Source organism: Rhinolophus hipposideros (genome assembly GCF_964194185.1).
Source record: "Rhinolophus hipposideros genome assembly, chromosome: 18".
In the NCBI taxonomy this organism is placed as follows: Eukaryota; Metazoa; Chordata; class Mammalia; order Chiroptera; family Rhinolophidae; genus Rhinolophus; species Rhinolophus hipposideros.
This window is the reverse complement of record NC_138064.1, coordinates 46,065,240-46,090,323: the sequence shown is the minus strand read 5'-3', so window position 1 is coordinate 46,090,323 and position 25,084 is coordinate 46,065,240. Positions and strand designations below refer to the sequence as shown.

The window sequence follows — 25,084 nt, the reverse complement described above, 5'->3', positions numbered from 1 at the left end:
TGTTTTTTCATTTGATTAGTTTCGTCTGGCAAAGTCTTTTTGTATCGTCCAGCAGCTCCATAAAATGGTTTTCAGCACAATTTTCCACATGGTCAGATTTGTCACATAAACTTACCAGTTCCATTTGTTCTGTAGTCATCTGTCTTTTCTGTAGCTGTCCTTCCTGCTGTAGTCTGGATTGTTTCCTTTTAGGCCTGCTGCAAAGCTGTCATCTTGGGACTTCCCTTAGCTGACATTCTGGAAATTTCTTTCACTTTTATTGAGTCTCTTTTTCTGGATCCCATACCCTCCTTTTGGTTTCTTCCTTCATGTTGGTTTCCTCTACTATTACTGTGAAAGAGTGAATGGGAAGTTTCTGGGGATTTTAATTTTACCCCCTTACCTTGACTGGCTGTTGAGAGATTTCTATCTTGGAAATCATTTTCCCTCAAATGTTTGGAGGTATTATCTGGCTTCCAATGTTGCTGTTGCAAAATTTGATCTCCAAAAAGTTGTCTTTTGTTCTACCTGGGAGATTTGAACCCTTTCACTGAATTTTAAAATTTTAGGTATCTTTAAAAAACATGTTTCATGAGTTCTTGTTCATTGTTCCTGTATTTATATAGCATCTTGTTCCGTTTTTCATGGGTGCAACATCCTCTGTTATCTCATCTTTGACATGTTCTTCTGGTCCTTGCATTGGTTTTGGTTCCTATAACTTTTTTTTCTGTTTGTTTTGGTTTCTTTCTTTTGGAGGGTTTCTTCAGATCTGTGTGATCTTTAGCAGTTCCTTCATATTCAAGAGAAAGTTCCAAAAGGGGTAGAAGACTCACTGGGCATGCATGAGCATGGCTTAGTGACTAAAGAACCCTTTTGTTTTTACCTTTATTTTCTCTGGGTGGTGGATAAGAAGGCTTTCGTTTTCTTCAGAAAAATCTGTCTGTAAGTGGAATAATGGAAAGAGGAGGAAATTGGCACAGGTAATGAGTTTAGATGGCAGTGTTCTGCTGGGGAGGAGAAACAAGCTACAAGTCCCACCTTTCAGTTTATAAAGTTTCACTTAATCTCCCTGTTTTTATACCAACATTTCACCTTTGTGTGGAATGCCTCTGAGCCTGGAGCCTCTCTGCTTCAGTTTTGCTGGAGACCATACCTCTCATTCTCTTACGACTGTGTGCGCATGCACTTATGTGAGTGTTGAAGGAGGGGTAGAGGGTTGGTTCTCCCCTCTTGCCTGTCCCAGCACCTCCAGTTTCTAAGCCTTCTGGAGTAAATAGGGTTGTTTGTCATTATTGCTTTCTGTAGGGACTTACTTGAACCTTCCATTATACTTTAACCTTCCATTATGCTAAATCACTTATCATTCCACCATCAGCTTTCTGTCTTTATATAGTACATTGTATTTCAGGTTACAGTTACAGTGTTTCCTGCCTATATCAAAGAAGGCATTTCTGTTTCTTTTTCTCCTTATTGTTTGGGTATGTTTTTCAAGAAGAGATTTTAATGTTGGTTTTATTTTGATTTGTTCCTTTTTATCTGACATTGGTAAAGTCACTCAATCCTTTTGAGCCCATATTCATCTGTTACATAAGGATACCTTTTTCACAGAGTGATTATAATTACATGAACCTGGCTTATTGTTGACATTAATAAGGGATATTAGTTCCTAACCCTTTTTTTCTGTTTAACACATTGGAGACATTTAGCTTTCCTGAATTCGTGGATAGGTATACAGTTTTCCCATTGATATCCTGGTGTCTGGGACATTCTGGTATGGGTATGATCCATACTAACTTTGAGAGAAATTTATATTTCAGAGATTTAAAGTTATTATAGTAAATGTCATTAATTTTTCACCATCTTCAAGTGAATTACACTTTCAAATGATAGGTAAACTACCTAAAATAGAATATTGAAAAAATAATGATCCTTAATTTGTATTAGAGTAAAAAGAATCGTGAAATATTATGGCTTATATAAAATCTTTTTGTGTGTGATTAAGGAGAATTGATAATAAAAGTACATTCTTACCAACTAACTAATATTTTTTATAACATTTGTTTAAATTTATGTTGTACATATTTTTTTCTTGAATGGTAGATTGAAAATATTTTTATCATGAAAAGTTTTAAGTAATACACAAGAAACCAGAACAATATAATGAATTTTGGGTTTACCCATCATCCTTCTTCAACAATTATCAACATTTTACAATTCATGTTTAATTTCTGCTCCTCCACTTATTTTTATTCTTTGCTCTAGTATTTTGAAGCATATTTCCAACATGTATTATTTTATGCCAAAATAATGAGGATTGAAATTTTTTTCCGTTACAGAATTAATAATGCTTATAAAATTTCAACAACACGTGTGTGTACTTTAAAAAGTGAAATTCTCCCCCACTCCCAAACTATCATTAACAGTTTGGTATATCTCTTCTGGAATAGATGTGCTTATATATTTTTTAGGTTAACTCTTTATAAAAAATTTGCTTTACATTTATGATAAAATATGCATAAAATTTACTTACTATTTTAGCTGTATAGTTTAGTGGCATTAAGTACATTGTTGTGCAATCACCACATTCATCCCCAGAACTTTTTCCATCTTCCCAAACTAAAACCCGTAGCCATTAAAGAATAACTCCCCTTTTCCTACCCCCTCCACCCCTGGTAATCATCATTCTGCTTTTTGTCTTTATGAATTTGACTACTTACTTACATGAGTGGAATCATAAAATATTTGTACTTTTGTGACAGGCTTATTTCACTTGATCTAATGTCTTCAAGGTTCATCCGTGTTGCAATGTGTGTCATAATTTCCTTTTTAAGGCTGAATAATACTCCATTGTATGTATATGCCACATTTTGTTTATCCATTAATCCCATACTTGGATTCTTCTGCCTTTTGGCTATTGTGAATAGTGCTGCTATGAACATGGGGATACAAGTATCTGTTTAGTATCAGAAAAGTAAGTAAGCTAACAAAAAAAACCTGTAACAGCTAAGTGAAGCAGATTACTTGTGAAGTCATTGTGCATTCAGCCACATCAGCATAGGAAATAAAATATTTGGGTTTGATGGAAGAAAGAAAAGGCATTTATTGAGCACTTGCCATGTGCTGTGGTATTATCTCAATATTTTTAGGTTAAAATTCTGAAAATTTCCTGGCTTGACCAGAGTTGTATAGCTAATATATGAAGAATTTGGATCAACCCCCATCTCTGCCAGGGTCTGAGCCTAACTACACAGAGTTACAGTTAACTTAATTTTCCCCCTTAGACTGTGATAAACAGGAAGAAGAAGATAAAGATGAACTGGAAAAAATTTCCCAAGTTATTTTTTTTTAACTTTTTATTATAGTTTTAAGTATACATAAAAGTTGAAAGAATAATAGTGATTCTGTGTAGATTTTCCTCTTTGATTCAGTAGCTGTTAATATTTTATCGTATGTATGCACTGAATCATTTGAAAGTTGTAGACATCGTGATACTTCATTCTTAAGTGTTTCACCCTTCATTTCCTCAAAGTAACCACATAACCACAATAACATTAAAACAATTAAGAAAATAATCACATAGCCTGTCTCTATACAAATTCTTCCAATTACCCCCAATTCCCGTATTGTACCCAAGCACACCACATCTATTTATTTTAATCTAGAGCTCTCCTGCTCATGTTTTTTTCATATGACATTGACTTTTTGAAGAGGCCAGTTCAACAAACCTGTTACATTGTAGTTTTTCCTATGTTCATGATTTTTAGACAATTGTTTTATTGTGATACTTAGCTTGATTCTTTGTATTTCTTATAAACTAGAAGTTTGGTATAAAGCCTTGATTAAATTCACATTAAGTAGTTTTGGGAAAATTAATTTATAGATGTATGTCCTATTACATTCCATCAGGAGGCATGGAATACCGATTGTGCCATTAGTAATTATGCTGAATTTCATCACTTAGTTGAGGTGACCATTGTCACCATTGTAATAGTTCGTTTTCTATTTGAATTTAGTGTATAGTCTGTGGGGTGATGGCTTTGTGAGCATCCAACGCCCCAACCATCTTTTGACTAATTGCTTTAGTATCAATTTATGTTCCTTGTCTGAGTCTCCTATTTCATTGGGGGTAAAGAAAGATGCTAACCTCTTTCTGAATAAAAAATGAATTCATTTTGGGGACGGGGAATTAAAAATAAATTGCTACTCTGGTATCTAGATTAAAATTTAGCAATCTATTTTGATACTGGTTACCAAAAAATATACTATAAATTCATTGGTATGATTAGAATCTTACGGTAAACACTTTTCTTGATTTCTTAATGAACCATAGTTTGATAGTTTAATGCATAGTAGTTTGAGTTTTGGAAAGCTGCTTGCAGAATGCTTATAGTTAAAGATTGATTGTAGTTGGCCAGTTACAATTGGTAATTATTACAGTGTTGGTACCATGGGCCCAAAATAAAAAGTTCCTACTAGTTTTTTTTAAATATAGTGGGTATACATTATTATAGTGTGTTAAATACTACATATAGTTCAAGATTATAATCTCTAGTCCGTAATGTCCTCTGTTGACTAATATAAATGAACTATATACCTATATGAATTCCCATTTAACTAGGTTATATCAATTCTTTCAAAGCAGACATAGTTTTAGTCATTTTATCATCTTTGCCTTGCACTCAATGAGTGATTTGAAGAAACAAAAAACAATAGTTTTTCTATTAAAAAATTAGTCTGCATTACAAATTTAAGAAGCTATTCTTTTTAGCTTTTTTATAGAAAGGGTATTCATTTTATTTAGATATTGTTTAATTCAGAGACATTTTCACTGGTTTTACATATATAGCAATATTCTGGAAAGCAGATGTCCTGGGTTCATTTTCTGGTTAAATCATTGATGAATTTTATATCTTAAGGGAATAAGTATTCATCATCTTTCAGTTTTCTTCTTGAGGATAATGAAAATACCAGAATTATAAATTCTGTCAAGCTTTTTTGAGATGGGTGCAAAGAGTAGTTGGATTAGAACACAAGCTTTTTGAGGACTGAAACAGCAACAGCAATAGTTAACATTTATAGAATTGTGCTCAGCACTTTATGTGTAGTTTTATTTAATTTTCACAACTTTTTAAAAGTTCTGTTAGACATTACTCTTTTAAAAGTGCTATGTGGAAACTCAGACTTGCCCAAGGATATAAAATAAGTAGTAAATCTGGGTTTCAGATCTTTAGATAGATTTTCAGAGCTCTAGCTGTATGCTACTGTGCAAATTGTGTTAATGTTTTTAAACACCCTTCTTCCAGAAATGTACCTTACATTGTGAAAGAGTTTGCCAAATAAATGAACTGCACTTTGATGGAAAAGTAGGACTTAGGTAAATGGAGATGCTGGAGACTGGCTTGTTAGGCAGAGGGGACGGTGTGAGCAGGATTGTAGAGACCGCAGTGTGCGTGGTGTGTTCAGTGTTTTGGGAACCCAACCATTTGGCCACGTTGGTGATTTTGTACAAAGTTGGGAGGTAGAACGGCATGGCAGTTGAAAGACTTCTACAATGAGTCTTTTATTTGCTGGGGAAAGGAGTTTAGGCTTATTCTGTAGGCAAAAACAGCAAGGCACAGTTGTTTTAGTAGGGCAATAAAATGAAATATTCAAATTGGTATTTTTGATAGTATTGTGTAAGGTGAATTGGCTGAGAGAAAAATTAGAGACAGGGAAATGGGAAACTAAAATGAAGTGATTTTCGTGGTACAATGGTTGGTACTCCTAGACACAGAAAGGAAAAGGTTTTGAGAGGGAGTATGTGATGAGGCATCATGATTATCAAATACATATGGAGCAATAAAGCAGGGTTTATATGTAATTCTGTGGTTTCTGATGGAGAAAATAAGCATATTATTGAAAAAAATGTGGGTAGGTCTGCAGGAGAACTGGTTTAAAATGATGGATATGAGTTTGAGATGCAGGCAAGTACCTTATATTAGAATTCTGTTATAAGATGCAAGTGAGATTTAGTGGTGAGTGGTAAGGTTTAAAAACGTTCCATGTGTCGATTCTTTTCAGTAAGTGTCTGTGTGCTTCAGTATGCGTGTGTGGAGAGGACCCTTTAAAAAGTCTTCTTACAGTGGCACATGCTTCTTCTGTGAGGAGCAAATAATCTCAGATCCTCTCTGTAACCAGTTATTCACAGACTTTAAAAGGTCCATAAAAAAACCTCAAGATTAGGCAAGGTCTCTTAATTTTCCTCTGGTCTAACAATTTAACCATTTATCTTCCATTTGTCCTTCCCCTCCTCACCTCCCCTGCCATTCTTTTTTTCTTTGCTGCTCCTTATTTTAGCATTTGGTTTACGTTTGGGTCCTTTTATATAGTACTCTTTTCTCTGGCTTTGCTAATTGCCCTGTTAATTTTCTAGTGTCTCTTGTTCTCACTCCCAAAAATCTTAGCTTAGTGCAGAGTTTTAGATCCACATATTCAACTGCCTCTTGACATAACCACTATTAGATATCTCATAGAATTGTAAAATTAGTGTGTTCAAAACTCTTAGTCTTCCTTACCCAAATTTGTCTTCCTTATCTCAGTGCCATCATATATATCCAGTGGCTCAAGCTTGAAAATTCGATTCTACACTTTACCATCAGGTTGGTACCATCAGGCCAAGTCTTGTCGCTTCTAGTCACTATTTTGCATACGTATCTACTTTAGTTCCATTCTTTTTACTAGCCTTAGTTCAAATAACTGCCTCCTTTTTGGGCTCCCTGCTTCAGATCTGTGATCTTCCAATTCATTGTTCATACCACAGCCCAAATGATAACTAGAGATCTAAATGCATATTTGATATGTTACTTTTCTGTTAATATTATGATGTTCAAATGCCTTAAAATGTCATCCAAGGCTGTGTATGATCCTATTCTTTTTCAGCTCTTCAAATTCTCCCCAGTACTCCTTGCTGCCTAGAACTTTCTCTGCCCATATCCTTCCATCCCTAGTTCCACACTTCTATACCTAGTTAATGTCTCTTTACCTTTTAGGATTCACCTTGAAAGGCAGGCTTTTCCTACTTTCTGGAATAGGTTAGGTCCCCTTACTGTTTCTTCCCATATCACTTTGCACTTCTATCTTGGCTTTTCTTCACTTCATTTTAATCACTTGTTTGGTTGTCTTTAGATTTTAAGCTCTGTGAAATCTGCAGCTACAATCATCTATCATCGCGTTTCAGGTCAGGCCCTTAACTGCTAGATACTTGATAAATATTTGGAAAATGAATGAGTTGCTCTACATTTGAGCACTTTTTGTCTTAGAAGAGATGTCTTTATTATTCAGGAAAATTTTGGCAGGTATTTCAAAGTGAGAACAGCAGAAAGGTGATAATAGGATGAGAAGTTGATCAGCAGCTCACAGACTATGGGCAAATTGTTAAGTAAGCAAAAGAGGCAGGTATTGATGGTATGAGAACTATTAATAGAAATGAACCTCATGGATAACGCTAATTGAATTACGTTAGACTAGCGTTGAGTTATCAGAATTGCCATTTTGTGTACTCTTTAATCTCAGGAAAAACAAAAACAAAAACTTACCACCGCATTGTACAAAGAAGATATGTTTTTAATCTGAGTTTGTTTTCTGTCACTTCAAAAAGTTCCCTGTTGCCATTCAGTGCTCACCCAGGGGTGATCCGTTTTCTGTCCCAATAGTTTTGTCTTTTCCGGAATGTTATATAAATTGAGTGATATACGTACTCTCTAACTTTTTTGTCTTTGGATTCTTTCACTTAGCGTATTGCTTTTGAGATTCATCAGTGTTGTTGCATTAATTAGTTCATTCCTTTTTATTTCTGAGAGGTAGTTCATTGTATAGAGATACCACAATTTGTTTTTTTCATTTGCCTTTTGATGGCCATTTGGATCGTTTCTAGTTTTTGATGATTATGAGTAAGCCTGCTACAAACATTCACATACAAATCTTGGGGTGGATATATATTTTCATTTCTCTTTAGTAAGGAAATACCTACAAGTGGAATTGCTGGGTTGTGTGGTAAGTTTATGTTTAACTCCATAACATACAGCCAAACTTTTCTAAAGTAGCTGTACCATTTTGTATTCTCATCATCCCTTCATATTGTCAGTTTACTAAATTTTCATCATCCTAATAGGTAGGTAGTAGTATTTTATTGTGGTTTTAATTTGCAGTTCCCTAATAACTAGTTATGTGTAGCATCCTTTCATGTGTTTATTTTCCATCCTTCTTTCTTTGGTGAAATGTCTGTTCAAATTGTTTGTTATTGGATGTGTTCTTGTTATTAAATCTTGAAAGTTTTTTACATATTCTGTGTACTAGATTTTTATGAGATATGTATTTTGCAAATGTATTCTCCCATTTTGTTGCTTTTCTTTCTCTTAATATTATCCATACTTTTTTTACAGTACAAAATGTGATGTTGATGAAGTATACTTTATAATTTTTTTCATGATTTGTGCTTTTTGTGTCTTAACTAAGAGAGCTTTGCCTAACCCAAGGTCACACACAGGTTTTCTCTTATGTTTTTTTTAGGTGCTTTATAGTTTTAGATTTTATATTTATGTCTACAGTGCATTTTGAAAATTGTATGTGTATCTTACTTTTTGGTTAATGTGAGAATTATTTTGTAGTTATCTCACTCTCCACAATCCCATAAGGGATTTTTATTAAATTTATTGATTAAATTAGGGACAGATTGCAATCATTACAGAATTATCTTTATACTTAAAAGCTACATGTATCTCTTTATTCTTACATTCTTTTATATTTAAAATGTATTGGTATTACAGATTAGGAATTCTGGTATTTTGTTTTATTTTGGGGAGGTTTTTTTTTTTTGCAGATTATTACTGGTATATAAGAAAGCTTTTGATTTTTTCTATATATACTTGATAATTGGGTATATAATTTTATACCAGTGAAAGGTTATCAGGGTTATTTTTCATCAGGAACAGATTGAATTATAGTAAGATACTTTGTAATATTCAGGAAGTGATTTCTTTGTGGTACTTCAAGCATTGTGTTTGTCTTTGAAACCTGAAGTCTCTATTAGCAGAGTATAACTATTCAACTTGACAAACATTTTTAATACTTAGATGCTGTGGTAGTGTTAACAAAAATGACAAAATCTTTAATATACAGTCCTTGCCTTCAAGTAACTTAAACACTGTAGTAGGAATACTAGAAAAAGTAATGATAACATTTCGTTCAGTAAGTTAAATACCATAAGACAAATGGAAAGTACTGGTGGTACTACGGGCAGGCAGATATGAAGAAAAGGAGAAGGGATGCAGGAGGGAGGAGGGAATGTTTGAGAGAAACTGAAAGACTATGGTAGCATTTCAATAAAGAGATAAAGGAGTTCTAGGTAGAGAGATTATGTGAAGTGTTAGCATTCATAGGAACTACATAGGAAAACAGTTGTGCGACATCACAGAAGCTAAGGGAGGAAATAATTTCGAGATCTTTGATTCTCTTTATAGCTCTGACATCATATGTTGTTAATAAGTATTTTTATTCTAGCACTTTATGCTTAGATTTTAAACTGTCAATGTGTTTTATAAGATAAATTTTAATACTTCTCTGAAGTCAGTGCATGTCTTGTGCATACTACATAACTTACCCCAACTTCATTAATTATAAGACGACTTTGTAAAGGCTACATTATCTATTGCTGTGTTACAAACTCACCTAAAACAAGGTGGCTTACAACAAGAACCATTTTATTTATATCTGATGATTTTATGGGTCAGGAAGTCCAGCAGGATTGGCTAGATGACTCTGCTTCACGCAGGGTCGCTCAGGGGTGTTGAGTTGGTGGCTGGTCTTGTCTGGTAGGTCCACGTACCTGTTGCCTTGTTCAGGGATGGCCAGATGCTGAGCTGAGCCCGTCTCTCTGTTCATGTGTTAGGGCCTCTCCATATGATCTCTTCATCAGGATAGTTGGATTTCTTTCATGGCAGCTCAGGACTCCCAGATACCTGGGTGGAAACAGCAAGGATTCTTATAACCTCGCTTTGGAAGTCTGAACCAGTTCCTCCCTATACTCATAGTAGCGCCTTAGGCCTTAAAGATACATTTGTTTTGTAGAATTTCATTTAGAGCACGTTCTAAATTGAACTGAAATAGTTCAGGTACCTGTAGGAGAGTTATTTGATGATATTAGCTAAATAAATAACATTTTAAATTTATAACTAATTGGTTGTATGAAAAAATATAATTGGTATAAAACAAGAGCAGTGGTTCCCACATATGTTATCATTAACCAGAAAGAACTATGATTTACTATTTTCGTTATAGAGTATAATTTTAGTTAAATTACATAATTGTATAATGTTGATTTAGAGGTCTAGAATGCCCCAGGTTGTATGTGAGTCACATTTTATATGACAGCTATTGTATAAGACTCAGTGCTAGAGTGATTTAATTCTGTAACTTAAATACCAAGTATAATGTCTCTCTAATTAATGTCTTGGTTTTACAATATACTGAGAAGAGAAGTAATTGTGCTTCTGTTTTGGAGGCAAATCTTTCCTGGTAAGTCCGTGAGGAAAACCTGATCTGAAATGTTTCATTTTGGCAGGAGAGGGCGCCCATAACTTTTTCATGTTATGCCTGGCGTGGCTTTCGTTTGGGTATATACGTATTTATTTTCTGTTTCCCTGTTACTCTTTCTGTTCTTGTGACTACTATTGCTATACTATTTTGTCACTCAATGCGCGTTACTAGATGCTTTCCGAATAAAATTCTCCTATTTGTATTTAATAATAGCTACATTTGTCAAGTGCCTATTATATGATGCTGGGCATAATGTTGGAAAGAATGCATATATTGCCTTTAATCCTTACAAAAAGTCTAAAAGATAAGTGCTGTTATCTTTGACAGATAAGAGTACTGAGGCACAACACAGTTAAGTAACTTGTTTTGTGTCAGTTACTCAGTGGCAAAAGTGGAATTTGAACTTAAACACGTCTAACTACAAAGCCTCAGAAATTTCCACTGTATTACAGTATATTTAGGGTTTCTTAATCCAGCTGTTTTAAACTGTCCCATTTTCAACATTCTGGGGGTGGGGCTTGAATATGTTAGCTAAGGCAACCTGTCTATTCCTGAATCCTGAGAGGTAAAGATTGCTCAATCTGAACTTCCTCATAATCTCTTCAGGCAGAAAGTTTTTTGCATTATGTACAAAACGTGGGAAGTTTGTTACTGTATGAGTCATTATACTATATTTTCCTCTTTATAAAAAATAGAAACAGAATCAAGGAATACTAGAAAAGAAAAGGGGTCTTCAGAAATCAGTTAATATAAACCCCTGATTTTGGAAGTAACTGGAGTGTTAGTACAAGCCCCCAATGTTATAAGTAGAAGCAGCAGAAGCTCCACAATTCTCTCAGCTCAGTAATTCACAAGTCCTATGTTCTTAGTTGACTAGATCTGCACAAGTCTTTTTGGATCTCAGGGTTCTTAACACGTATCCATTTTTACAGTTGTGTCCAGAAGGACCATTCACCTTTTTAGCAGCTTCCCTCAATATGGATGGGCGAACAACTCTAGGGGGAGGAGTCAGGCGTTTCAAATACCATCTACCTTGTGTTTGTCAGATCTCAGCCATCCCTTAATTAGGAAAGAAAGGTTTCTTTTCCATCAAAGTTTTTGGAACCCATTTCTTCCCCTATCATAGAACTCCATCTACTGGGGAAGACTTGGTGCAGGAGAGTTAGAGGTAGTGCTTATATGTGCAGGTTATAAGTTAGGAACTATTATTAGCCAAATACCATGAAACATTTGTGGTCCAAATAATTCTCGTTATATTTATTGATTTTGTTTTCTCAAGCGTGGTATGTATGAGCTTTTAACGCTAAACTGGGGAACTTGTTAGTTGTCCTAGTTTTCAGTCTCTTCCCCTGGGAAAGTCTTTTAAATGCTCTGAACCCCAACTCTTTCCACTTTAAAATGAGATTAGGTGAGATTTCTAAATTGCTCCTATAAAAAAACCAATTCTGTGGAAATTTTCTGGCAACGGCCCCACTCCAACACTATCTTGGTATTCTTCTGTTCTCACGCCTCACTATATCCTGTTTATTTCTAGAGTCTTTTAAAAGCATTTTCTTTCATATATTACATCACGGTTTCTCTAATTTGTCCTCTGCTTGTTTCTTATGTGGGCTCAACAAACATTTTAGTGTCGGCTGTGTGCTTTGCCCTGTGAGAGGAATGCAAAGAGGAAACCTGTTTATATTTCTTGTCTTTAGAAAATTTATAATGTAACTGGAGAGATAATTAACTGCAATATAAGAGACATTCTGTATTGATGCTCGTCTTGTTTCTTACTTTTTCTGTGTTTTGCTCTTTATTTTTCGTCTTCTTTGACTGCTGACCCTTCAGATGTTTATCACTAGTAATTTGTTGCTATTTACTTTAACCTTTTTCTTCTGGAAGCTTCATTCATATCTAGCATCAATTATGTGCAAAATACTATTCTAGGTTCTATAAAAGATAACAAAGATGAGTAAGATGGTAACTGCAAAAGAGTTTATAATCCAGTTGGGCAGATAGAGCAGCTACACAAAGAATCAGAATTTAAATCATAAGGGAGGGAGGAGGAGGCCACGGTCATTTCTAGTTGTAGAGATCAAGGAGTGCTTAATGCATGAAGCTGAATTTCAGCTGGCTCTTGGAGGGTGTGTTGGATTTGGGTTGGCAGGGTTAGGATGGGTGAAGGCATTCTAGCTAATTGGTATTAGCAGAAATGGTGGGAGTAAGACATTTGAGTAATAATGAATCAGACGATCTGGAATCTTGTGTGTATACACATGTGGTTCTGTAGTAGAAGAAATGATTAAAGATAGGTGAGTTTTGACTATGAAGATTCTTGAATGTGGGAATTTTTTTTAGGTAGGGTTTGTTCATTTGTTTAAAGCAGAAGAGAGTGACATGATAAACTATGCTTTTCAAGGAACATTTATGGGTCACTGTATGCTTAGTGGATTGGTGGAAAGAAGAGAAATGTGGTTGTGGCTATGGAAAGGGAAAAGAAGACAGACGAACATATTTCAGAAACATAGACTGAACTGAGCAAGTAATTTAATGTTAGGGGAGAACATTATAAAGGAAGGAAGTAGTATAAAAGATGTTGAGAAGTTTTTGAATTGAGACGTGGGAGGATGTTGTTCCATTAACATAAATAGGGAATTTAGAAGGAGAGCGTAAACCTTATTTATATGAGAAAGATAATTTTGGTGTTAAATATTTCTTATGGAGATGAAGGTGTGGAGCTTGGCAGAGGTTAGGTTGGGAGATTAATTTGGGGATTATTTTGCCTAAAGGTTATAGTTTAAACTGTAGGAGTGCATTTTTTGAGGTATAGAGAAAGACAGGAGAAACATGCCAAAGATGGATCTTAGGTGAATGTGCAAGTTTGGATGGGAAGATTGTGAGGTTTTGAGTAGTAGGGAGGATAGTGCAGTTTTCCTGAAACTTACTGAGACGTTTTGAGGAAGAGGTCAATAATGTCTATTGCAGTGAGGATCAAGAAAAAAGGGCTGAGAAGGCATTGGATTTGGCTGTCTTGTTTAGTTAGCTTTGTTGGAGAGGGAGGGTGTGTGATCAGTCTCTTCCTTTCCCATTCGTTGTATGTGCAATCCTTTCTCTTCTTTTTCCTGTCTCCTTCATCTTTTACTTTCCCTTTGTATTCTTACCACTTTTGTAATGGTACTTTCCCTTCTGCCTCCCTACTTCTGTATTATTTCTCTTTTTCTCCTGCTTCCTGTTAGTTCTCAGATCTCTTTCCAGCCATACTTATTCCTGACTGTGGGGTTGGGGGTGGGTAGCAGCTGTGGCTGGCAGATCAGTGTTGTTACTCAGACCAGCCGATTTCATGGACTGCATTATTGTAGTGTGAATTATGGCACGAGTCCAAAGCAGGCAAAACTGTGATAGCAAGAAGCCTATTTGAGGTTTGTGCTTACAAGAATGTATGGCTGAAAGCTCTAGCAATGAAATTCTACCAACATTTCTTAAGAACTGCCAGTGTGGATTTTTATGACACTTCTATTAAAAAATGAAATCTAGGGAACCTATATGAAGATGCTTCTTCATATCAAAATTTGTGATTTAATGTGTCATACTATATAGTATGGGTTTTCTATCTTTTTCTTAAAAGCTGTTAAATGTAACAAATTATGTATGTATACATATGCAGAATATGTATGTATCATATTTTCTCCTTTCCTTTTGTTCCTGTCTTTGTTAACTGTAACATAACCTTAAAATAATGTATATAAAGTGAAGTAGAAAAGCACTTGAACAATTTTAATGAAGGGAGCAGTTTGGAAAAAGTACAAGTATTTTCATGTAAGTGTGTATATTAGGTTATAAATTAATTCAGTGTTATATTTTGAAGTGTTTTTTCTTTTATCTTTCCTTCTAATATACTTTAAGTGATTCTAAATCTTTTAAAAAAATACTTGTCTGAATATAATTGTCAATTATTCTTTCAAAAAGGAGATTTAGACTAACAGCTTAATTACACAAGTAATATGTAAATAGAAATCCCTTTCTGCTGTAGAAATTTCAAATAATTGAGAAGTACATGAAATAAAAACCAAGAGTTCCCTTTGTTTCTTCCCCAGGAGTAAACCCTGTTAGGTGTTTGTATTTGTCCTTCCAGACCTTTTTCTATGCATTTACATATACACATACATACACATTCACAGAAAAGACTATATGGCTTATTTTTAAAAAACCTAAATATACTGTATGCATTTTTCTATAACTTGCTCTTTTTACTTAGTAGTGTGTCTTGGAGCTCTATTACATAGTGTTAAATTTATACACACGTGTGAGTATTTCTTTTAATTAAGTTTTGCCTTTATAAATTTGTATAAATGTAAATTTTAGTAAGCTTTTAATTTTAGAAAAGTTGCAAAGGTGGTATAGAGTTCCCATGTACTCTGTACTCACTTTCTCCCATTTTTAAAATCTTACATTGTATACTACATGTGTCACAATTAATGAACCAGTATTGATACATTATCATTAACTTAAAGTCCATACTTTATTAAAATTTCCTTAGTTTTTACCTAAAGTCGTTTTTTGAGGGTCAACGATCCCATCCAGTATACCACATTACATTTAATCAGGTCTGTTTAAGCTGTTGGCTATGTTTCTGAGTTTCTGAGACTTTTCTTGCTTTTGGCCACTTTGACAGTTTGACAGTACTAGTCAGGTATACCCATTATGAAATGTTCCTCAATTGGGATTTGTCCAATTTTTTTTCTTGCGATTAGACTAGGGTTATGGATTTTGGGGATGAAAACCATGACTTTGTAGATTTTTTTTTTAAAGATTTTATTGGGTAAGGGGAACAGGACTTTACTGGGGAACAGTGTGTACTTCCAGGCCTTTTTCCAAGTCAAGTTGTTGTCCTTTCAGTCTTAGTTGTGGAGGGCGCAGCTCAGCTCCATGTCCAGTTGCCGTTGTTAGTTGCAGGGGGCGGAGCCCACCATCCCTTGCGGGACTTGAGGAATTGAACTGGCAACCTTGTGGTTGACAGTCTACTGGCCCATGTGGGAATCGAACTGGCAGCCTTCGGAGTTAGGAGCATGGAGTTCCAACTGCCCGAGCCACCGGGCCAGCCTGTAAATTTTTAAAATAAAATTTAATGAAAAAAATTAAACCAAACTTAATTTCTAAAAAATTAAAATTTAATAAAAAAAATTAAAAACATATATAATGAGACATGGTCTTCTCTCCATTCTCTGCCTCAAGCTGTAACTCTTCTCATTTTTTAATTCCAAATTTCTGAATAATGTGCTATAACCTTTTTTATTGATTAGTTCTAGATATATATTGCATTCTTGTTAAGAGAAGTAAGAATTTAGCACTTTTATTACCTAGCTTCTTTTTTTTTTTTTAATTTTTTAAATTAATTTTATTGGGGTGACAATTGTTAGTAAATTTACATAGATTTCAGGTGTACAATTCTGTATTACATCGTCTATAAATCCCATTGTGTGTTCACCACCCAGAGTCAGTTCTCCTTCCATCACCATATATTTGATCCCCTTTACCCTCATCACCCACCCCCCACCCCCTTACCCTCTGGTAACCACTAAATTATTGTCTGTGTCTATGAGTTTTTGTTTCTCATTTGTTTGTCTTGTTCTTTTTGGTTTATATACCACATATCAGTGAAATCATAGGGTTCTCTGCTTTTTCTGTCTGACTTATTTCACTTTACCTAGCTTCTTTCTTATCTCTCTTATAATTTCATAAACCTAAAACAATAATCAGTGCTTATTATGACTTTAAAAATGCTGTTTAATGCAGATAAGAGATCCTTTTCTGTGTGCCTTCTTGGTTGTCATGCATCTTTTTCATTTGCATACATACCTATTGCTTCATTTTCTGTTCTCTGTGTTTTGTGATAAATCTGGCAATTCCCCTCCATTCCTGGAGGTCTTGTTTCTGCAGTGTTCCTCCGTTCCTGTACTTTGATCTGAGCTGCTTTCCCTTTGAGCCAGCTGCACAGCTTTCAGACTGATATTTTTTAGTGTGCCCTCCTGTGCTGTGCCCGTTTCCTGAATCTCACGTGGTCTCCTTTGTTTACTCAATTTACTTGAGCACACTGCAAGTAACTTCTTAAGAAAGGCATCACGTGCGGTAAACATTTTTAAACGTTTGCTCATCTGAAAATGTCTTCCCTCATATTTGATAGTTTGGCAGAGTCTAGACTTCTAGGTTAAAAATTACTTTCATTCAGAATTTTGAAGGCCCTGCTGTATTGCTTTCTAGTATCTACTGTTAAGTTGTGGAGTACAGTTCCATGGTTACCTGATCTCTCATATGTGATGTTTTTGTCTCCCCACCCGGAGGCTTTTAAGATCTTTTCTGTATCTCCAGTGTACTGAAATTTTGTGATGGTGTTGCTGGTGTATGTCTGTGGGAAGGGGGTACGGTGGTAAATTCCGTTCTTTGTACTCATTCCTTGATTGAAATACTCGTTTTGGAGACTGATCTTTTCTGAAAGAATTTCTTTAATTTTTTTTTTTAAGTATCTTTCTTCCCTATAATTCTGTTCTTTTTCTGAAATTTCAATTAATTTGATGTTGCATTTCCTGAAAGATCTTTTAGGTCACCTTATTTTCTGCTATTTTCTACTTTATCTTGTTGCTCTGCTTTTTGGAAGATAATCTCAACTCTATCTTCCATATTTTTAATTAAGCCTTTTTTATATATATATTTTTTTACATTTGTTTTTGCCTTTGTGTGTGTGTGTGTATTGAGAGCCCACTGGCCCATGTGGGAATCGAACCAGCAGCCTTCGGAGTTAGGAGCATGGAGCTCTAACCGCCTGAGCCACCGGGCCGACCCCCTAATTAAGCCTTTTGACTTTGCCATTTTTTTTTTTTTTTAATTTCCTGATTCAGTTCAGGTTAAACATTTTAGGGAAGTATAATCAGCTTTTTATTTTTTATGTTTTTTTTTTTTAAAGATTTTATTGGGAAAAGGGAACAGGACTTTATTGGGGAACAGTATGTATTTCGAGGACTTTTTATTGGGGAACAGTAGTGTGTTTTTCTGAGGACTCATCAGCTCCATCCAAGTCAAGTTGTTGTCCTTTCAGTCTTAGTTGTGGAGGGCGCAGCTCAGCTCCAGGTCCAGTTGCCATTACTAGTTGCAGGAGGCGCAGCCCACCATCCTTTGCGGGAGTTCAACTGGCAATCTTGTGGTTGAGAGGACACGCTCCAACCAACTGAGCCATCTGGACACTTGGGAGCTGAGCGGCACTTCATTGACTTCATTCTTGTTGCAGAGGGCACAGCACGCTGGCCCATGTGGGAATCGAACCGGCAGCCCTGTTGTCCAGAGCTCGCGCTCTAACCAACTGAGCCACACGTCCGCCCCAATCAGCTTGTTTTTAGCTGCACCCTTTGCCTTGCCTGGGATACCTGTCTTGAAGACTAGTTTTTCCACAAAATGAAAATTCAGTGTTTGCCTTAAGGTTTGAGATTGAAATGACTAGACTGTTTAGGGTGAGGGTGGGAAGACGGAAGTTCAACTCTTATGTAAACTTGTAAACAATTCCCTTGTTTTAAGATCCCTCTGTGTGTGTGTATACATATATGTACACATGTGATGTGTTTACACAAATGAATATACACATAAATATATGTGTATGTATGTGTTTACATATATACACACATATATGCATATACACATATATATGTGAAAGACTTGGATTTTATTGATTTACATTTGTATATAACTTGCAATTTTTCTCTAACATGTCATTCATGAACATGTTCCCCATGATAACTGTTACTCAAACATGATTTTTAATAACTTCACAATTTTCCACTTATGAATATACCTAAATTTATTTAATCAATCTCCATATTAAACATTTAAGTTATTTACAGTTTTCAACTATTATAAATAATATGGGATGAGGACCCTTGTACAGGTATATTTGTGCAGGCTTGGTTATTTCTTTTTTATGAAATCTTAGCAGTGGAATAGTGGAATCAAAGGAATGATCAATTTTAATACTTTTTCAATATGTTGCCCTTCAGTAAGACTTTCAGTGTATACTCATTATCATTGTGTAGAAGTATCTGTTTCATTTCACCTTTGCCAGCACTGGTTATTATTTTAGAAAAATATTTTGATAGGTGAAAAATGGTTTCATATTGTTTTAATTTGTATTTCTTTGAATATTGATAAGGTTGAACTTTGTTATTTATTTGACATTAACGTTCTATTTGTCTATTTTTAATTTTTTAAAAATACTTTATTAAAAATAATTTTGTATTCTTTTTAGGTATTAAGTTGTAAGATAACTTTATATAAAAAGAGCTCTGCATAAAAAATTAGCCCATTGTCTTTTGGGAAAAATTATTTGTCTTTATTGAGACTTACCCAGAAAAACTGTGGGTCCTTAATGTTATTGGAGGAGTAGCTTCATTAAATCTTAGAGTTTTTTGTCAAAAATGACCAGCACAGTTAGAAAAGGGAAATAAATTTGAGGAACTACTCTTGGGAGGGTTTAAGGACTAAGAATTCTCTTCCTTGCTGTGGCTTGGCAGAGGAAAACAAGAAAGGATTAGCAGAGATCAACCTAGAGCATCATATAGGAGAGAAAGTTGTAATGTACACTCACTGGACCGATTTCATGTAGTAAACAAGCATTCATTGAGGAAGAAGAGCCATCTCTACTCAAGGGCTGCATACTGGTTGGGGCAGGGATGGTGGCAAGGATAAAGATATGTTTGTAACTAACTAGAATGCAGTGTTAAATTTGCTGTACTAGAACTAGAGATAGAGAACCTGCTCACTGTATTATTTGGTATAGTACTAATGGGCCTCGTTATTCATAGGATGAGCCTATCGGTGGCTGCCAGAATTTATGCCTTTCACCTCTATTACCTGGAATGATGAACGACAGTCTCAATAATAAAAGTGAAATGATACCCAACCTTAGTTTTGAGCAGTTAAATTTTTTTTTCTGGTCATCAATATGAGTTTTTGTTATAATGAAAATGCTTAATTATGTTTCTTGTATTTTCTTAAAGCAGGGAAGTATGTAGTACATTTTTGAACGTTATTAGAATGGTTTAAAAAAGTGGCAATCTTCTGTTATCTGGAAATCTGTGAGTTAACTCAGAAGATTCCAGAAAAATAGGTTGTTAATGTATTATTTAATCTCTTGAAAGGATTCTCTAACAGTGCTTTTCATGTTTTAGTTGAGTGATTCCTTTAATATTTTTATATGTATGTGTGTATATGACTTTAATACTGGTGGAGACATGTGAATTTTATTATAACCAGATGAAAAAAAGGTTTTATTTATTTTATTTAAGAACTGGTTTTCTAAAGTGGTACTTTATAAGAATCAGCTGATGTCTCATTAATGTTAAGATTCTTTAGTACAGCACTATTACTTATTTTTATCTCTTGCACATAAGCACTCAATGGAAATGAATTGGGTTAATGAAATACATGTTACACTGATGCAACTGGCATATACGCTGAATCGTGAATTGACCATACATTTGAAAATTCCATTTATATTTTGTTTTAAGTTGTTTTAATCAATTCTTTTTTATATCTTAACTTGACATATAAGATATGTCTTTAGCCGATGTGTGTTTTTATACATACATAATTTATAGTTTGCTCTGGGTTGATAATGACTTAGTCATTTGTTCCATCTCCTTTCCTTCATTCTTATGTTCCTTTTGCCTCTTTAGGTTCAAACTGTATCATGGGTCTGTCTGCATCTGTTTTCCCTCTGTGCCCCTTTTTATTTTTTAAATAAAACTTGTACTCCTTATGTTAAGTTGGACTCTTCTAAACAGAGAAGTTTTTGTTCTTATGGTGGAATAATTCTTACTTTTATTCTAAGAATTGTGATGGGAAGATGAGCTAAAACTTTCCAAGCTTTAGATTAGACCGTGAAGGATAAAACTATACAAATTTTTGGTCATGAAAAGAAAGGAGTAAAAACTAAGAATGATAGTTTTTTGAAAGAACAATGTTGTTCTAGTAAACACGACGCCAGGGAGCCTTTTTCCTTGTGAAAAGAGCTAGAAGTGACTTTTATAAATATGAATGCATTAATATGATAGCAGCAGACTTGAAATTTTTATAGACAGTGATATTCTGCATTCTTAATGGCCAAAAATGTTTATTATTGCTCACCATTATGTATTATATCTATGTCTATGTAGATATAGATAATAGTATTCTGCATTCATAAGGTTTATATCTTTATAAAATGCTCTTGTATATATTTCTTATTTAATCTTAACATAAACTTCATTTTACAACTGAAACTGGAGATCTGAAAGTTTATTAGTTATCAACGTTGCAGAGTTTAAACTTGAACCTAGGTTTTCTGAGCTTGTGGGCTTCCAACTTTCTTGTAGCTGTAACATGATTACCTGTAATATGGAAACATGTAACAAAACATTTTTATGTTATCTGTAACATGATTACAGAAAATTTAATGGAGGAATGTAAAGTTGGATTCTGAAAAAGGATATGCTCTGACAAGCAAAAAATTGTAGGAAAAGTGAAAGGTGGGTTGAAAGACCTGGACAAGTGTGTAGTTTGGGACAGCGGTTGTGCCAGAAAAATGGTTTTCTACTATGGGCATATTGGATGGTTGGTGTTTGTTTCATTTGCTTAGAACGTTTTGGATGTGGGATGGGAGATAACTGCAATTGCGTTGTCAGTCACTCTTCTTGTCTTGGCTTTGCAGTTGCTTTTGTTTCCATAGATGTTTTTGATAGAATGACTTTACACGTTCAACTTTAACTGAACTATTTAACTTCAGCTGAACTTCAAGGCATTTTCTGACCCTTTTCCTGACCTTGTGTTATGAAACTAATGTGTTCCTATTACAGAAACTTAGATATTTGTTACTCAAAATAATGATTTTTAATAATTTGCACTGTAGACTTTCAGTCTGTTTCTGAATGTGTGTATATTAGAATTTTTTTTTTTTTTTAAAATTGGGACGTGTAAGGACAGGAGGTGTAGATGGGAAATCTCTGTACCTTCTTTTCAGTTTTGCTGTGAACCTAAAACTGCTCTAAAAATAAAGTCTGCAAAGTCTACCAATACATATATGTTTATAAATAAAACCTATAAAAACTTTGGTCATATTATATCATAGTTTTATTTCCTGAGAAGCTAATATAATTTTATCCTGAAAAATGTTTTGCCACTGTGATAGATTTATATCATATTTTTTATATATGCCATTAAAATGCTACAGTTATTTTAATCTATGTGGTTAGAAGTCAGGATCATGGTTACCCTTCAGGGTACTGCATTGAAGGGAGCACAGAGGGGTTCTGAACTACTGTTCATTTTTGTGAAAATTGAGCTGTTTGCTTTTTTCTGTATTAATATACTTTAATAAACTTTAAAAAGTTTAGTAAGATTAATAGGGATAATGGGAAAAAGAAATGCAGAGTCATTTCAGATGACTGTTTTCTTCAGTTGTGATTTTAAATGATATATAGTTTTTGTTTTAAAAAATGTGTGCTTACTTAGAAAATAATAACTTACATATGTGTGTATGTATTTTGTGGCTGGATGATGGCCTATAACAGGATTTTTAAGGATTTAAAGTTCAAAAAATAAGAGTAGCAAACTAATCTGAAGTGTGAGAACAGCTTAATTTATTCTATAATTTAAGTTGTATGTGAAAAGTTATGTAGCTTACTAATTGCTGGACCATAATCCTTTTCTTATATTCAACAATGCATATTTGTTAAGTCAATGAATCCTTGCTTTGGTTTGGTCTACCATCAACTGTCCTCTCATCTACTTTCAGTATTACCACTTTTAAAAAAGCACTTTGTCAGTTCTATAGGTGAAAATATCTTATTTGAATTTGTTTTTTATTATTAATCAGTGTAAGTTTTGAGATGTTTCTTAAATACACAGATTTAATTTTTTGAGAATTATCTATTTAAGTAGCATGGACTTGAGTTCAAAGTATGGCGGCCACTATGTAGTGTCATGTGACTGCTGACCACTTACAGTGGAGCTACTTGAAATTGAGATGTGCTGTAAGTGTAAAATATATGAAATGTTTTAGATATATTGTTTAAATAAAATATGTTATTAAAATAATTTCACCCATTTCTTTTTGTTTGTAATGTGACTACTAGAAAAACTTAAATTTACATTATGTGGTAAACATTTCTATTGGAGAGTGCTGATCTAAACAGTAATCTAATCATTAAGTGACTAGGATCTGAATAAAGGTAGTGTTTATAAAAAGGAAAGTAAGGAGGGAGTTTAAGAAATTATGCAATATGCGTATATATTATATAATCTCTGTTACATTGAAAGATATTTTATGGCTTTGTATGCGTCCAGCAAGGCTTTGTAATCAATAGTACACTGTTTGAGGACAAGGACTACGTCACTGTTTTTCAACACTCTACATCTTTTGCTGGGTTCACAGGCAGTGGATTGAGCAAACAAAAATTAATAGGACATCAAATAATTTTATAAACTCAGAGTTTGAATTTTTAGAATGCAGGCCGTGATTCCTAGAGTTCTTATACCCTTTATTTTAATATTGTAATATCGCCAGCTAGACAGATCCAGTCATACACTTTTTAAAAGGTAGAAGGAAGGTTAAGGGAACTAACCTGTAGTCTTACATGTAACAGGCTTTGAGTCTTCATTTTATATTTTTCTTCATTTAGTCTTTATAGTAATTTACAAGAAAGATATGAACCACCGTTTTGCAGATTAGAAATTGAGATTAAGTCATTTTTCCAACATATGTTACCAATCTAGATATGCCCAACTTCAAAGCTAGCACTTTTTCCACTGTAGTTTACTGTATCAATTAATGTTAGCCAATTATTTTAAGTGATTTGAAGTTAGCCTAATAATTTGACATGAAGTAAAAAATAATCTTTAAAAATTAAATGTATGATAAATTTTGACAGTTTATGACATGTGTATTATGTATTTCATGTTTAATATATGTAAGGAAATTTAGAAATGTTTCCCAAAACCTGAGAGGAAGAAAAAGGCATGTTTTTATCCATTCTGATTTACTTGGTGTATTGTAATTCCAGAAATTTCATTATAGTTCATGGGGAAAAATACAGTTGTAAAATAGTTTAAAATATTTCCTTTATTTTGTCTTTTAGATAAAATCAAAGACAAAATTAAAGAGAGAGATAAGGAAAAAGAGAGAGAAAAAAAGAAGCATAAAGTCATGAATGAGATCAAAAAAGAAAATGGAGAAGTAAAGATTTTGCTGAAAAGTAAGTTTATATGCAGTAATTTTAGTTGTACTGTATTATATTGTTCAGTATACTTGTTGGTTTAGTATTAACATAAGAAGTGTTATTTGGTGCTGAATTTTGCTGAGAATAAATATTAATGGCCAGAATACAAAAAGTACATGTAGTAATGGGGAGTTCAAATCTGTATAGTAACATGTCTTTAGTATATTTATTTAGTGAGTCATTAAAAAGTAACAGTTTAACCTTCATTAAACTGTTAGGTTCCTTAAATTATTTAAAAATGGGTTATCTAATTCTGTGTTTTCATTATTAGTCTTCATCCATATTTAGATAATCTAAAATAAGAGGCTAAAACAATTTTTAGCACCATAGGGATGATGGAAGAAGTGATCTTTCAAATACTTGACAGTAATCATATAGTCTGGGATTTGAAGGGAACATTTTACTCTGAGCTAAATTAGAAGATGTACTGTTTTACTGTATGTTTTTTACATGCTTAAGAATATCCCGTTTTTATTTCCTGTTTTTTCTCTGTTGTTAAAATTGTCTTTTGTTGCTATTTATACATGGGGTAGGTGGTTGGGTAATAATACAAATCCTATCAATAAATCTAAACTGTTTCAGAGAGAATTTGTGGTAGAGTAGAAGTAAGGACAGTCTTAAATTCACTCAGCAAGGTAACAAGAATCAGTGGCATTTGGTTACTAGACAACTAACAAATTCATTAGCTGCCCTATCAAGTTGATAATTTGCAGAGCAGAACATGTAAATGATTTTGATTAATTTCATATTGAATTTGCATGTTGATAAACCTTTACATCTACATAAGGGAGAAAAGACCAGGCATATGTAGTGAAATAGCTGGTTAATTTATATTATTTTAGATAAACAGTATTTCTACAATATGTTTTCATTTCATTCTTTGTCATATTTCCAGATGTTCTTTGGTGGTACTTTATTTAAGCTGTTTTTTATTTGTCAGAACTTTATTTTCTGTAAAATTCTTTCGACCTTGAAGAAACATGTCAGAGGTTAAGTTGATGGCTACTTACTTAGTCAGTGCTCAGCGTCTTTTTGTTCTATCTTTTTTGCCAGTGTGTTTTATCTGGGTTGTCTAATTAGGTTGTAAGCCTTTGAGGCAGGAATGGCACCAAACCACACCAGTGCTGTTAACAGCAGCTAAGGGTTAATGCTTGAAATGTTTACTTTATCCTAATGGCTTAGTCAAAAAGTCATATTTTACTGGTTTAGTCAGATAGTCATTTTCTCATCCATTTGAATGTGCAATGATGTAAATT

The 25,084-nt window shown here is 33.9% G+C and overlaps 1 protein-coding gene across 1 annotated transcript in view; it reads left to right on the top strand.

Moving 5' to 3' along the window:
• RSBN1L (round spermatid basic protein 1 like) overlaps nt 1-25,084 on the top strand; it is a 65,052-nt gene that overhangs the window by 4,407 nt on the left and 35,561 nt on the right. The window contains exon 2 of the mRNA XM_081080115.1: nt 23,688-23,804. Coding sequence (XP_080936241.1) covers nt 23,688-23,804 — 117 coding nt within the window. The remainder of the gene's footprint in view (nt 1-23,687; nt 23,805-25,084) is intronic.